We start from the raw sequence: 14796 nt of genomic DNA on the forward strand, positions 1-14796 counted from the left end.
ACCTAGTTATCCCCAGAGGAGCAGCCGGGAAGGAAGATGGAAGCGGAATTTGAATTTTTTTGTGGATCGCAAAATTTAAGGGAATTTTGGGACTTTTTCACAAAAAATCCAAATTGAAGAATTTTTCCTGGAAATGAAGGGTGTCGACTCCTCTCTATAATTTGTATGCGTCCCTAATTCCTTAATAAGTACTCAATAATTGATACTTTTAGATAAAAACCTTAAAAATTGAATTGAAAATTTAATAATTTTCTCGCTGAGAAAAGTAAATTTTATTCAGTGGAAAAATCCAGCAATAACACAAATTTCATACACCTGTTGATTCTCACACGGTAATGTTCAAGAAATTAAAGTATCATTTTGGAATTGCCTATCAATACCCTTTAATTATTGAGTTAAAAATTTTGAAACAAATAAGTGGTTTTGATGGATATAATTTTTGGTTACAAATTCTAGGAAAGGAGAATGATCTATCGGAAAAGTTTATCATAACCGCAAAGTTTGACCATTATCCAATCGTAGGAATCAAAGAATCAAAGAAATTTTCATTAAAGTAAGCTTTGGATTTTTGTAAATCTTTAACAATTTGATCAACTCAATGATTAGGAAAATTTTTAAGATTTACTTCGATTTTTCATCAAGATTTTAAGATTTCAAAGTGTGTTTCATCTGACAGTCAAGTAAGTTTGTAGGATTTTAAGGGTCTTAGAGGAAGCTATTACATATTTTCTTTAGTTATGAAGAGAGCTGACTGGATTCTTGTAAGTTAAAACTCTCGGTCAATTTAGCTTAGACATTTTACAGGATTGAGCCCTGAGTTTTAATGTAGAAAGCTTCAAACAAGCTTCAGGTCATTTTAGAATCCGAATCCAAAAAGAAGTGGAGTTCAAGCTTCACTGAAGTCGGATTTTCAATTCAAATTGATGTCCTGAGTAGTTCGACTTCAGGAGTTTTGTCAACTCTGTTCTATATTTTTAGCGAGTTTTTCAATTTTTGTTTTAAAAGTTAAAGGCAACTGAGCAACTTCTCCTCTCCAAAGAGTACTTGACTCCATAAAGTCCAAGAATTGCATTGTCTTGACAGCCAAGTGATTGACATTGTTCTCATCTAGCATCATAAATATCATTTTGCTTAACTAGGTTAACAGTCTTCCTTCAGCACATACAGCATATCAACAATAACACACATTCCATGATTTACATCCACACCCAATTAATTTCCATTCAAACTTTCAATTTTCCCAGACTAATCAGCTTAAAGTCTCATCACATATGACTTACATCCTCTAATTTTCCCATCCATAATCCATTCCCACAAAAAAATTCTCTAAAGACACAAATGAATATTATTATTAAAAAAGTATAGAGCTTAACAAACAAGCCCTTTTATTGTTCACATGATTAATATATGCGTTGATTCCTTCAGACAATGAAAAATAGGATGTCATAAAGTAGGTTGATGTGTGTGTGTGTTAATAAAAAGAAGTAACAGAAATGAACTCATGATGTACGATGCTCATAAAAATGACATTAAATTTTAATAAACTTTAATGATAATGTTGTCTCTCTTTTTTTAAAATATCTCTGCAGGATATAAACATTTTTTTTTGGTTGTGTATATACATAAGAGACGCAAGGAGGAACGAGAGGAATCATCACGACTCTAATACATTAGCGTACGAGGGTGAAAGGTCAAAATAAGAATTTCGGTCGTGGGGATATACAAAAAAAAAGAAGCGGAAAATGTCAAATCAACAAAGAGCTCGGTTACCGCCAACTCCATGTAATTCCATTACAACACAATCAAATGTCACACAACGTCATACACAAAACATTGATGTTCAAAATAATACAATATCAAATGTTGTAACGACCACAGACAGTAGCCAACAAATGTATAACAACAATAATATCAATGATGATTCACTGCATGCCTTGGGTCCTGATTTAGCCATACAAACCAGTCAGGTGCTCGATAATCTTACGGATCATGAACGATCAATTATTTTGGATGTTTTAAGTCGTGATGAATCCATAAGACAACGTGATTCAGCACGTATCATGTGAGTACAAAATATGATTTGATTATTTATTCATATTCAGGGATGTAGCCAGTTATACAGTTTGATGATTATGGATCCTCCTTGCTACATCCCTTATATCCATATCGAATGTTTATGTATCCGCATTAACAATCAAAAAATTGGAATTGATATAAAAAAAATAAATTCGCATTAATCCTCACGTAGAGAGCTTGAATTGCATTTGTCGTGTTTATGAAACAATTATAAAAAAGTAGCTTCATATCCTCCGCATAAATTCGTTATTGTTCCTGTTGATTGATTAATGCCTACAGCAGCTATGGATTGAATATATTGACAGCTGTTTAAAAATGTAAATTGAAGTAATTTATGCTATTGATGAACCACCTATAGACAGTTACTTATTTTTTTTTTTTTTTGAATGAAGCACCTGCTTGCTATTTTGATTGGCTAATGAAATCTGACTCTTTTTTTTTGTTAAATTTTTGAAATTTGAATTTTTTTGAAATTTATTTCCTGATGAATTAGGTACTCAAATATTCAGCATATTTAAATCAATTTACCTTTGTTTGGTGATTTGTTGTGAAGCTTGACTGACCCGAGCGACTCAAAGTAGATACTGACAAGGACAGCCATATTGAATTCATTTTGGATTCGCCCATAGAATGTTCTAAGTCCAAGAAGTTTTCGTCGTGGCATGAAGCGTTAGCCTTTTGTAAGCCACTGAATTGTAGGAGTTCAAGTGAACTCCAATTTGTTTCTATTTGGCTGCCTTTGCCTGTCATATGTCGCCCGGGATTCCATTCCATGCTCGGCTTTCCATTCCATGTCCGTTTTTCTGTTTTAAGTGATACAAAGGAGACGACGGAATTTGTATGGGGGTCATAAAGATTTCCCATGAATTCTTAACTCCATGCAGCTATCTGCAGAAAGGTTTTGCGTCATATAAAAATGAATCTCCGCAAAATGGCTGTCATAGTCATTCGAGTGTGTACTATGTTAATAGATCCTTTGTTTCACTAGGATTTTGATCGACCAGGCATGTATAGTATGGATAATGCCACCCTGTGTCATTCGGGTTTCCATAACCCAACCATGTAAAACATAATAATGCAGCTTTGTGTCGCTCGGTTGTGCATACATATATCTCTATTTAACATATTTATTGATTGTGAAAATACGTCATAATATACCTTAAAATTCATTACATTCTTAAAGAGAAGCTGTATGAATTTCATTAAGTCTATGTAAATTTAGGTATCTGCTTTTATTTAATACACCTGAGCATTTTCTCTTTGAAAAATTCATAGCAATCAATCTTTCATAATTTAGATAAATGGGAAATTTGATTATTATATTCACTTTGTGGCTGTGCCATAGACAGTCAAGATGAATAAAAATGAATTTTCAGTCATTTTTTGAAAGAATTTAAGTTGGTCTAGATTGTAATGCAGGAACATTCTTATAATTTTGATAACATTCATTGTAATTACCTCAAATATCACGAGTCGGCTTATCAATCATAAATTCGGGCTCAGGCCTGTCTGACTCTGGAATGGTGTCAGATTTAAACTGGATCAGACATCAAAGTCGGAGTCATCAAAGCCGGCCTGGGATCGGGTAGTTATGATAGATTACCCGATTTGTGTCAGTCAGGCAATTAAGAATGAGAATGCTGTTCTGGTAGGAATCAAACCCATGACTTCGTAAAAGTGAGGGTTACTATCATTTGCCTAACAATTCGTCTACGGTGGCCTTATCCTTGAATTAGCAGATTTGCCTACATATGGCAGAATTGTCTATAAATGACTCGATACTCCAGATTCAACTCTACTCCGACACCAAACAGATCTAATTCTAAGCATTATTATTATTATTATATTATTATTACTAGCAATCACTAATAAGCGTAAACTTGATGTAAACAAAAAAAGAAGACAGACGGAAATTTCGACATAGACATCGAGTATAGAGTATAGAGTAGAAATAATTAGCGTTATCATTAGAAAGCCGATGATAAATCGATAAATAAAGACACGAGAGCAGCACAATCATAAAATAAACAGTTTAGCTTAGTGCGGGAAATATTTTATGACATAATTTAGATTAAATATTTGGTTCCATTTCCCACATCAACAAAGTTATCATTTTTTTATCGTTATGTCGACATGTTGCCCCACACTTGTATATGTTTTTGTGAGAAAGCCACTTGGCACGTTTACCATATGAGCTTCTTTCTCGTGCTTCTTACTGATTACACTACATACTGTATCTCGTATCAAAATAAGATAAGATGAGATTTTTATCCATCCATATCTCATGTGTATCATTTCATGCTTGTTTATCTGATATGTTGTTGCTTTTTTGCTATTTTTTTTTTTTGTTTGCCTTTTATTTATTCACTTCCCTTACCCACTTGTCGAAAAAAATCTTTCGCATTTCTTTATTTTCATCATTTATTTCATACGCGAATGCCTTCATGTCAAGTTGTTGTTCTTTTATTTTTTTTATTTGTGCTTGTTGTTTCAACATCAGTTGAAAGTTGAAAAGAATTAAGAGAAGTCAAGAGTTCAGTTGCATGCAGTGGATGTTGATGATAAGTTACTAAGTCGATGTACCTAATGGCAATTTAATGTTAAATTCTGAGAATATAGAAAAAATAATTGAGAACAAATTATGAGACTTAAGGATATTTTTGATGATGAAATCAAAGATTGTTAAGTTTTGAATTTGAGGATTTAGAGAATGTTTGGTGAGGAAGGGTACCTGCACAATACTTAACTTTTAGATGTTTCCTATCTCAGCTTTCAATTTTTGCGATTGATTATTTCTAATTTTGAAACTGACTTGATTCTTTTCATTTTGTAGAAGAATTGAAGTCAAATTTATGAAATTTTAAAAATTGAATTTTAAATCACCTCAGTACTTTGTCCTTTAATTTTGGCTAAATTTTACTATATTTAGCTACTTATATAATTTTAAAGGACTTAAAAACTATGAGCACGCCTTTAAATAACAAAATTGTCTACCAAATCGTCTAAATAGTTAGAAATTTGTACATTTTTAATTTTAGTATGAACCAAAAAATGCGGCAAAATTCAAATTTTTAAAATTAACGGTTTTTATTGTTCTGTATGCGCATCTACGCAAAAAAGCCCAAAATAGCCAAAGAAATTCATATGAAATCTACATATCAGGAGTCCATGAGCTCATTGTGACTCCCAAATGACTTCAGAATAGAGCCCTTTATCGTCCGGAACTGTCATGTTAACTTTAAGGCATAATTTGAATAGGGAATTATTGTTTTTTAAAGAAATATCTCTTCTAACAACCATAAATCATCAAATAAACCCTCTGAATCGTCTTTAATTCTTCTCTCATATTTCTAATAACTCCAAAATATCATCTTTAACAGAAATAACAAGCTTTAATCCTCCAATAAACAAGAAATGTACAAAAATTGTTCTCCTTTATTTATGTTTTCGCTCTATTTAACAAAAAATCATATAGAATGTGTATCTGGAGATTGATGATGAAAAAGGGAAAAAAAGTCATACAAAAATGAAAGAAATGTCAATATGATATTCATACTTGTATCACATTTTTTTAGCTCCAGTATTCAATTTAATATAAATTGCTATTTGTGATGCTCTCATGCTGAATTTATGTCGCTCAAACAAATGAGTATTCCTGATTGTTGCTGTACGTAATGGGGAGTAGTCAGGAATTCTTCGGTAGTTGACTTTCGGGGTCAATCCAAGAGGTTGACCTCTGGATCAAACCAGGTGGTTGACCCTCTGGATCAATCCTGGAGGTTGACCCTCTGGATCAATCCAAGTGGTTGACACTCTGGATCAATCCAAGTGGTTGACCCTCTGGATCAATCCAAGTGGTTGACCCTCTAGATCAATCCGGGAGGTTGAGCCTCTGGATCAATCCAAGAGGTTGAGCCTCTGGATCAATCCAAGAGGTTGACCCTCTGGATTAATCTAAGAGGTTGACCCTCTGGATCAATCTAAGAGGTTGACCTTCTGTATCGATCCCGGAGGATTGACCCTTAATACACTCCTGCTATACACATTCCAGAAGTCAAGCGAACAACAAATGTTCAATAAATGTGCTCAATTTGTAGATTCAAATTTGAACTTTAAATACATTTCTTGATTGATTGATGAAACTCTCTTTCCTTGTCTTTTTGATACAGCAATGAAGTATAAAATTCAATCAGATGTTCAAACGTTGATATGTTCGACTCAGCGACTAGAATAAGCTTTAAGAAAAATATTTCGACATTTTACCGTGAATAAAATTTTTGGGAAAATAATAACAATGAAACAGCAGGGAAAGTAATTCTCATTTGGGGCTTATAATTATGATGATGAATAATTAATAATTAAATGTTTAAGCATTAATAATTTTCCTCCATTTTGTTTATGCTTTTTGCCTCGGGAAATTTCAATGGAAATAACGGTCTAGAATTGAAATAATTTTGAGTTTCCTTGTGTTTACTATACAAACAAAATTATCAAGGTTTTCTTGGAATATTTGATGTATGATGGCTTTCTTGGAACGTAAAGTCAATTTAATGACTAGAAGGATAATGACTAAATTTAATTTAATTAATTTTCAATGATATTTTGATTATTTTTTTGAATCTTGAAAGATTTGAATTTTCCCGCGCTTTCCATTTGTCAAAAATTCATGATTTCACATTATCTAGACTACTTTGTCAGTCAAATTTAATGTTTACTGTTGTACTCACAATTTTAAAGCACAATTCAATCATCCAAATTGTTTACAAACTCAAAACTCAACCAATATTGCAGGATGAAATCTCCAAGTGAGGGTTGCTCTTAAATAGGATGAAAACTTTCTAATTCAGTTATTTTCTTCCTTAAAAACATCCCCAAAATATTCCCTTTGATGTTCACAACAACAACATCCAACACATTACATCACAAATTAAGTTTTTTTTCTCTAGAATTTTCTCTCAATCAATAATTCCCTCCAAATGTGCTTAAAATTCCTATCACGTTCCAGGGAGAAATACATAAGTCGATTGAAAAAAATTTTTCAATCGTTTTTGAGGTAAAAACGTGGTAAAATCAGCTGCCTGGGCACTTTAGCCTTGATTTCAATGGAGCGACAGATCAACGCCCTAAATACTACATTGTGTTGCTCGGGATTTCATCCCTAACTGTAAAGAAGTCATACCCTGTTAATCGAATTATAACGACATCGATTAAATCGCAAATAAATAATCAAAGGAATCGAATTAGTCCATTATGAGGGTCGAGTCTTTGATGGATATCCTACTGAACTCCTCATACAATAATAAATTCATCAAGGATTTAGGATAGACAAAAGAAAATAACACGTGTTATTTCTCTATTGATTCAACTTAAAACACAGTGTAGGAGGCTTCCTCGAAATCCATACAACTTGAACCTTTAGACATTTATGATAAATTCAATAAAATAAATCCGACAAAGGCATTCAAAAGGAATATTTCCAAGAATGACAAATAAAATCCGCATATTTCCACACAGTAAATGTAAATATTTTGACCGTGAATTTCACGACTGTATAAACAAGCAATTGAAAATACTAACTTAGCCCATCAAGTTGACTGTCATGAAACGAAAAAGTGTCCTAATCACTGTCATTATTTACATTTTCCAAATTCAACAGAATTAAGGCTAAATATAAAATGATAAAGGCAGAATCGTGGACTTCCAAATGATGGTGAATACATTTTGGGGCAGTGGTGGGCAACCTTTGTGTCGCGGCACATCAAAGATTCTTGGAAATGCAATAAATCGTGCATCATGTACGGTTTAGATTCAGACCATTATCATCTTAGTGTACCGCGGCACACAGGTTGTCCACAACTGATTAAGACAGTAAGTCACTCAGCCTTGTCAATATAGAATTATCATAATTTCAATAACTTTAAAAAATTCACTTTTTATACCAAACTTTTTCAATATTTAAATATGAATAAGAGGATCAGTAAAGAAATCAAGTTCCTTCCTTCGTATATTGTATATTTTGGGTAATAAGCTCCTATGATGATCCATCTCAAAAACCACAATATAAAGAATTATTCGCTATATTTATCATATATGAATAGAAAAACGAAATTTTCTCATTGTTATGCTAAACCGCACAAGAACCTCACTTGTTTAGATTTCATATTCAGTCAAGAATCAAACAAATAAGCTTCATGATGATGCGAGAGTATTTTAACTTTTTTTATATCACGGACATAAATAGAAAGTGGTTTAGCTGATGGAGTGTAAAGGTAAATAGAAGTAGGTAGAAGAGAGGACTACTTATTAGATATGGGGGAGGTATGAATACATTTGGGTATTGAAATTGTGTCTTTGACTAGAATTAGGAAATGTCTTGGAGATGTAAGCATTGATGGTCTGAATGAGAAGTTTTGGTCAATTTCTTCTTCATAAAATGGACCTTACTGACTTTGCTGACCGTACAGATCAATTTTGATTCATGACCTCCCTCAGATATCGCCTAAAACCATCTGTATCGCCTGCTACCGGTTGCCAATTTCCGATTCCAAATGCGATACTATTTCAATCGACAGCATCTTTCCATGAGTTCTTTGACCGTCCGCGTGACCTTATTTACTGAAGCTTCCACAGGTCTTCCAATCACATGTCCTGCCTATCGAAGCCTATTCACTTTGACTCAATTTACAATATCAGCATCCCTAAAGAGCTGATACACTTCCATGTTGTTCCTGCTCTTAAATAAAACGGGACATAAGTTGTATATTCGGGACACCTTCAATGCTTGACGTAAACGCGGTACGAAAAATTTCCTGTAGGCATATAAATAATCCATAAAGAGTCAACAAGGGTATTTCATCATTTGCTGTATCTCGTTGACACACATTCTCGTAATCACATTTTCACATTTTCCCTTTGGAACTACAAAAAAAGTATCATTAACACTTTATTTATCATCATGTCTACTTTTTACTTTGTAGGATGAAACATATCGTTGGACTTAACTACGTTGTTAGTAGTAATGAGGGGAAATTATGCCTAGATCTATTTGTCTAGTTGTCATGACAACGTTTTTTTATGTTCATACTTAGTGCAAACCAGAAAAACAATTTTTTAAGCCTTTTTTAAAAAATGTACCAAATCACAAAAATTACTCTCTATGGTGATTCCGTATCCTGTAGAAACCCTTTAATAAGATTTTCGTGTGGGAATAATTTAACCACTTCCTTTGATGATTTGCAAATGTCAGGATGTAAAAAGAAAAGGAATAAACTCGACCTATAATTTCTCTTTTTTTGCAAGTTGAACGAACTCGAAAAGATTTGAGAGAAAATGTCACCAAAAGATGAATGGTTGCTTTGGTTACTTGGGCAATATTATGGAAAAATATTTATCAAAATTAAGAACTTTTTTTATGTGATTAAATTCTTAGTATTTAATTAAAAGTATAATTAAGTGTATTTGTTGTTGGTCTAGCATCTTTAAAGAAAACAACATGACTTTGTGATTATACACGATTAGGTCCGTACTTTCGTGGACTCGTGTAGTCGATACTGACCAGAAACTTGCCATTTCTGAATTTACCATCAATTTTTGCCAGGAATTTCGTAAGATATCTAAAAATCTAAATACAGCACCTAATTAAACACTCTCATTAGATCCAACCAGCAACAATCTTTAATAATGAATGCAAATCTACATATTTAATCTCTCAATAGTCTTAATGAAATCATCAAAATTGTAATAAACTTCTACTTTTTATTATTATTATGAATTCTATTGATTAGTTCTCTAATTTGGAATTACTTTAATTGCTTATGTCATTTTAATCCCAACAGGTACGTAGTTAAGTAGAAGAATAAAAAATAATCGATGACTATGAACGTCGCCTACGTTAACTATATGTGTATATAGTTTGATGAAGTCAATTTCAGATTTTAATTTATTTTATTTTTTTTACATAAATGGAAACAAAAGGGTGCTGTATAGCACCATTTAACTTGATAATAATAAAAAAAGCAAGATAAAGTTAATTGAAATTATAAATAAACTGAAAAGGATGCTATTTTGTTGACGTAAAAGGTGTAAGCACCAACGATACAATAAATGACGTGATTGATACTAAAAATAAAAATAAAATAATTCAGCATCATCGTTTGTGTATGACATTATCTCTATGTACAGCACATGAATGAGGTAAAAGGAAAAACAACACAAAAGGAAGTTAATGGAACTAAATTAGATTTATAAATGATATTTAGAAATTGATTGATTGAATTTCAATCAGCAACAATCTGGATATACATTCCTTTTTAAATTAAATTGCAATACTGCATAACTTTTTAATGTAGATTTAATTGAAGCTGAATAATTGATAAATTGAGGTTATGATGAGTCAATTTACGTAAGTTCAGAGACGGAGGAATCTGCACTCATTAGTAATGGCTCAGTGAAACTATATTCAATCTATAGATTACATAAAAACAATAATTATTGATGAGATCTGTAAGGGGTAAATTGCATTTGCAGGATATTGATTTTATGAGTTTATTGTTGATGAAATTTAGGATTGGATATGAATAATGGACAGCTAATCCAAATTTGCTCACGAATTTTGTAGGTTTTGGATCAACTTGAAGCTTAATTTTGGTACTTATTAACTGGATTCTTGACTTTATAACGTAAAAATGAACAATTTCCCAAAAATCTGTTCCGAATCAGGATCGAACTCGCGTCCTACGATTTTTGGTCATATGTTGTCACCACTAAGCTATCGGGGTTGTTAGAAATGCTTGGCATGATGTCAATTTAAACTTTTATTCTGCTCTGAAGGTTTCTAGGACCTAGACTAGGGATTCCAGAATTCCCATTCCCATTCACGGGAATTCCAGGGAAAATTCCCATTTTTGGAAACCTTAACCTAGACAGTGTATAGATCTTTACCATTAATGGGGCATTACTTGAGAATTACAACAGGATCTCTTGATATTATGTCAAATTACCAGTTTTTCATGATCTCGATCTCGGATAGATGTCGACTAAAATAAGCTCTATTGCCTAAACATCTCCAATACCAAATATTTCTATCGACAGCTTCCTTCCATGAGTTTTTAGTCCGTTCCGGGTGTGCTTAGTGGTCTAAGTATACCATGGCATGCCGCCTCGTAACACCACCTGAAAATTCGACTCCAGACTTAGAAACTTTAGTTAATGAAGCTTCTTCAGTTCTCCATTCCGTGACTACAATGTCAGCATCCCTAAAAAGCTAATATATTTCCCCATTGTTCCTGCAATAATCTACATCCTTCTCTCAAATTTAACGTAACATTATCATCAGTTTATTAGGTACTTTACTAATCAAATGAGACAAACATCCTCATTTCAAGTCTTTAATTTCACAATCTTAATTCACAGTCAGATCTTCATTATGCGATAAATCTCTTCCATTAAATTTTACACCTCGCTTTAGAATGAAAAATCATCTGATAAATGATACTAAAATTTATTTTACAATAAAACTTTTGAATTTTCCATTTGCTTCATGCTAGATTCTCAGATATAACATTTGTGACATCTTCATTTGACTCTATTACAGAAAAGTGTAAAGTACTTTTAATCTGCAATTTAACTTTTCAAATTTAAAGCTCAAAAAGCACAAAAAAGCTCATAAAATCTTAATTCCATATGCCATCATCCGACTGAATGAATCGACATGATAAAGTACATAGTCGATAGACTCAAAATTGATGTCATTATTAGGTCCACGTACACACAGAAAAAGTTTGTCATGTTGCCATCCTTGCACATACACAAGAAAGAGGAACAAGCATAAAAAAATATCATAAAAAAACTTTTTGGGATGACTTTAGCGCTTCTACCAAAAAATTTATTGAGGAAGCTACAAAAAAAAAGGAAGGTAAAATTTTTTTGTCACGGTGATTATTTTGATCACTTGACGGTTGTTCAAGTTGCCGCAAAAAGGGTTTCGTGTAATTGGATATTATTTTGTTAATTCTCACAAGAATAAAAAATTTGACTGACGACGAGGTTGAATGAATGCCGCAAGCTTCAAAAGCTCAATGATGAACAACAAAAATCAATAATTGTCTTGACTCGGAGCTATCTTTAGAGATGTGTACCCAAATTTGAAGTTTTCGGATCGATGTTTTAGGTCAGAGTTGTTTTTTAGTGCGAAGTCAGAGCAACTGTCACAGTGACTTCATGGTTAATGCCACAGTCACTTCAGAGCAACTGTCACAGTGACTTCAGGGCAATTGTCAAGATAACATCAGGACCACAGTCACAGTGACGTCAGAGCAACCGTCACAGTGACTTCTGGGCAACCGTCACAGTGACTTCTGGGCAACCGTCACAGTGACATCTAGGCAACTGTCACAGTGACATCTAGGCAACTGCCATAGTGACATCTAGGCAACTGCCATAGTGACATCTAGGCAACTGTCACAGTGACATTTTGGCAATCGTCACAGTGACATTTTGGCAATCGTCACAGTGACATTTTGACAACCGTCACCGTGACGTCAGGGCAACGGCTACGATAGAATCTATTGTACTTAATATAGCTCTATGATAGAACTAGCATAAACGACTGTCTGCTTCCATACCAACACTGAACATCTATCTATAAAAATAAAACAATACCCCAAAGACTGTTTAGACAAAGCACAACCAATAGCTTCACATTCTCTCTCAAAAAAAAATTCTGACATAAAACATGAAAAAGTTTTAAAACAACACACATCCTCATATCCAAGTCCCAATATTATGACTTAAAGTATGACGAAAAAAAAAAGTAGAAGACAAGCAAATAAAAATGTTTCTACAGGAAGTGACATATCTATCTATGAAGGATATAAAAAAGAATTATCTACTACCATTCTTCTTCCTATTCCTACCTCGTGAATGATAGAGAGACAATGATGAAAATGAAATGCCAACAACTTGCAACAAGTTTCTAGTAGAAAAAAGATTGCTTCATCTCATTCCATATTTATAGAGTTGGTCCTTTATCTGTCTGATGACTAATTTCTCTCTCGTCGCTCTTATTGTGTCAAAATTTTGCATAGGACTAAGTTTTCGTGTCAAGCAAATGTGGAGGAATGGATTAGAAATGTTATGCTGGGGTTATGGCTCTTGTGGACTTTGGATGACGGGGGAGGAGATTGTTATGGATGGGAAAAGAGGTGGCTGGGTCTGATTAGGTTTAGTGAAGCACTGAAGCTAATTTGAAGCTCTTCTAATCACAAGAGCTGATACTAAATTGCCAGAGTATGGGTAGGTAGCCGTGTTGACATCAAAGCGTCATAATGACGATGATATGTCCTTGTAGTGTACTGCCCGGGTCTTATATAGTTCTTACTCCAGGCAAACCTTCCCACAATTGATGAAGATTGCATTAGCTTTTCTAAAATGACATGTAGAACATACTAAGCTTCAAAAATGATCCCGATCGGCACACGCTTTTCATGGCAATTTGTATGTCATATGACAATCACTTGGATTTCATATGACAGTCACTTGGATGTCATATGACAGTCACTTAGATGTCATACGACAGTCACTTAGACTGTCATACACTCACTTAGACTGTCATACACTCACTTAGATGTCATATGACAGTCACTTGGATGTCATATGACAGATACTTGGCCACTTGGCTGCCATGAATCATTTGTGCCGATCGGTAACATATCACTCAACCCAAACAACCCCAAACATCCAACCAAACTTGAAAAACTCATTTCACATTCTCAATAAATTCTCATTTATTAAATGAACAACAATAGCCCCAACGTGACAATCATCAGACTGACTAAAAAAAAAAAAAACTTTTCAAACTAAATTAAATATTAGTCAAGTCATTCATAAAAAATTCAACAGAAAATTGAGCGGCTCTCCAAACACTAAACAACATACAAAAACATGAGAAATTACACCCCAAGTGGAATCAATTTCAAATGAGACTTCCATCTACAATTGCGAATTAAAAATTAATAAATTGAGACAAAAAAAAGCTTTCGTGTTTGAATAAAAAAAAAATAAAAAGTTTGCATGAAACAAACTGAAATAAAAAATAACGCTTAAAAGCTCATTACAGCCCAGACGGTAATAACAATGCATGAACGAATGCGCCTCATTGTAATGAATCACTTGAAAGTGGCTGGGAATTGGGAGATGTGTTTGTAAATGATGTTGGATTTGTAGATAGTACAGAGAGCTAGAGCTACATATGTGACATGAGAACATAGATTCAGGAACTTAAGTATAAATGTAAGAGGTTCAACAAAGAGCACGGGGTACGGTCTTGGGGTTCATTATTTGCCATTCTTCAACTGTCATTTAGACCTAATCAGGGGCGTATCCATAGTGGAGCATCTAAGGTCTCCTTCATCCAAATCTCCGATCCTCTTTGAAGATAATTCTTTATACATAATTCATAACCTTTAAATGGTACAAATAAGTTTGAACAGCACTAATCTTTAACAGCATCATTTGCTTTCTGACAATCCAAAAGTCAATAAATCAAAATTTATCCATAAACATCACTTATGAATTCCCCCTACAAAAATCTCAACAGTCGATATAAAAAATCCAGATAGAACACGAAAAGCGCAACAAATGCATTGAAATCGACAATACATAGACATGCAACACTCCACACATTCATATGTACATAATGCAACCTGTAGAATAAATCCATTC

The 14796-nt window shown here is 33.4% G+C and overlaps 1 protein-coding gene across 1 annotated transcript in view; it reads left to right on the forward strand.

Moving 5' to 3' along the window:
- Positions 1 to 1589: 1589 nt before the first annotated feature.
- The window catches only part of btsz (bitesize), a 144904-nt gene continuing 131697 nt past the window's right edge, over positions 1590 to 14796 (forward strand). The window contains exon 1 of the mRNA XM_070646591.1: positions 1590 to 2062. Coding sequence (XP_070502692.1) covers positions 1743 to 2062 — 320 coding nt within the window. The 5' untranslated portion in view covers positions 1590 to 1742. The remainder of the gene's footprint in view (positions 2063 to 14796) is intronic.

The sequence above is a fragment of the Chironomus tepperi genome, unplaced genomic scaffold, assembly GCF_022539635.2.
Source record: "Chironomus tepperi strain 1889 unplaced genomic scaffold, CSIRO-AGI_Ctep_v1 contig_364, whole genome shotgun sequence".
Taxonomy (NCBI): domain Eukaryota; kingdom Metazoa; phylum Arthropoda; class Insecta; order Diptera; family Chironomidae; genus Chironomus; species Chironomus tepperi.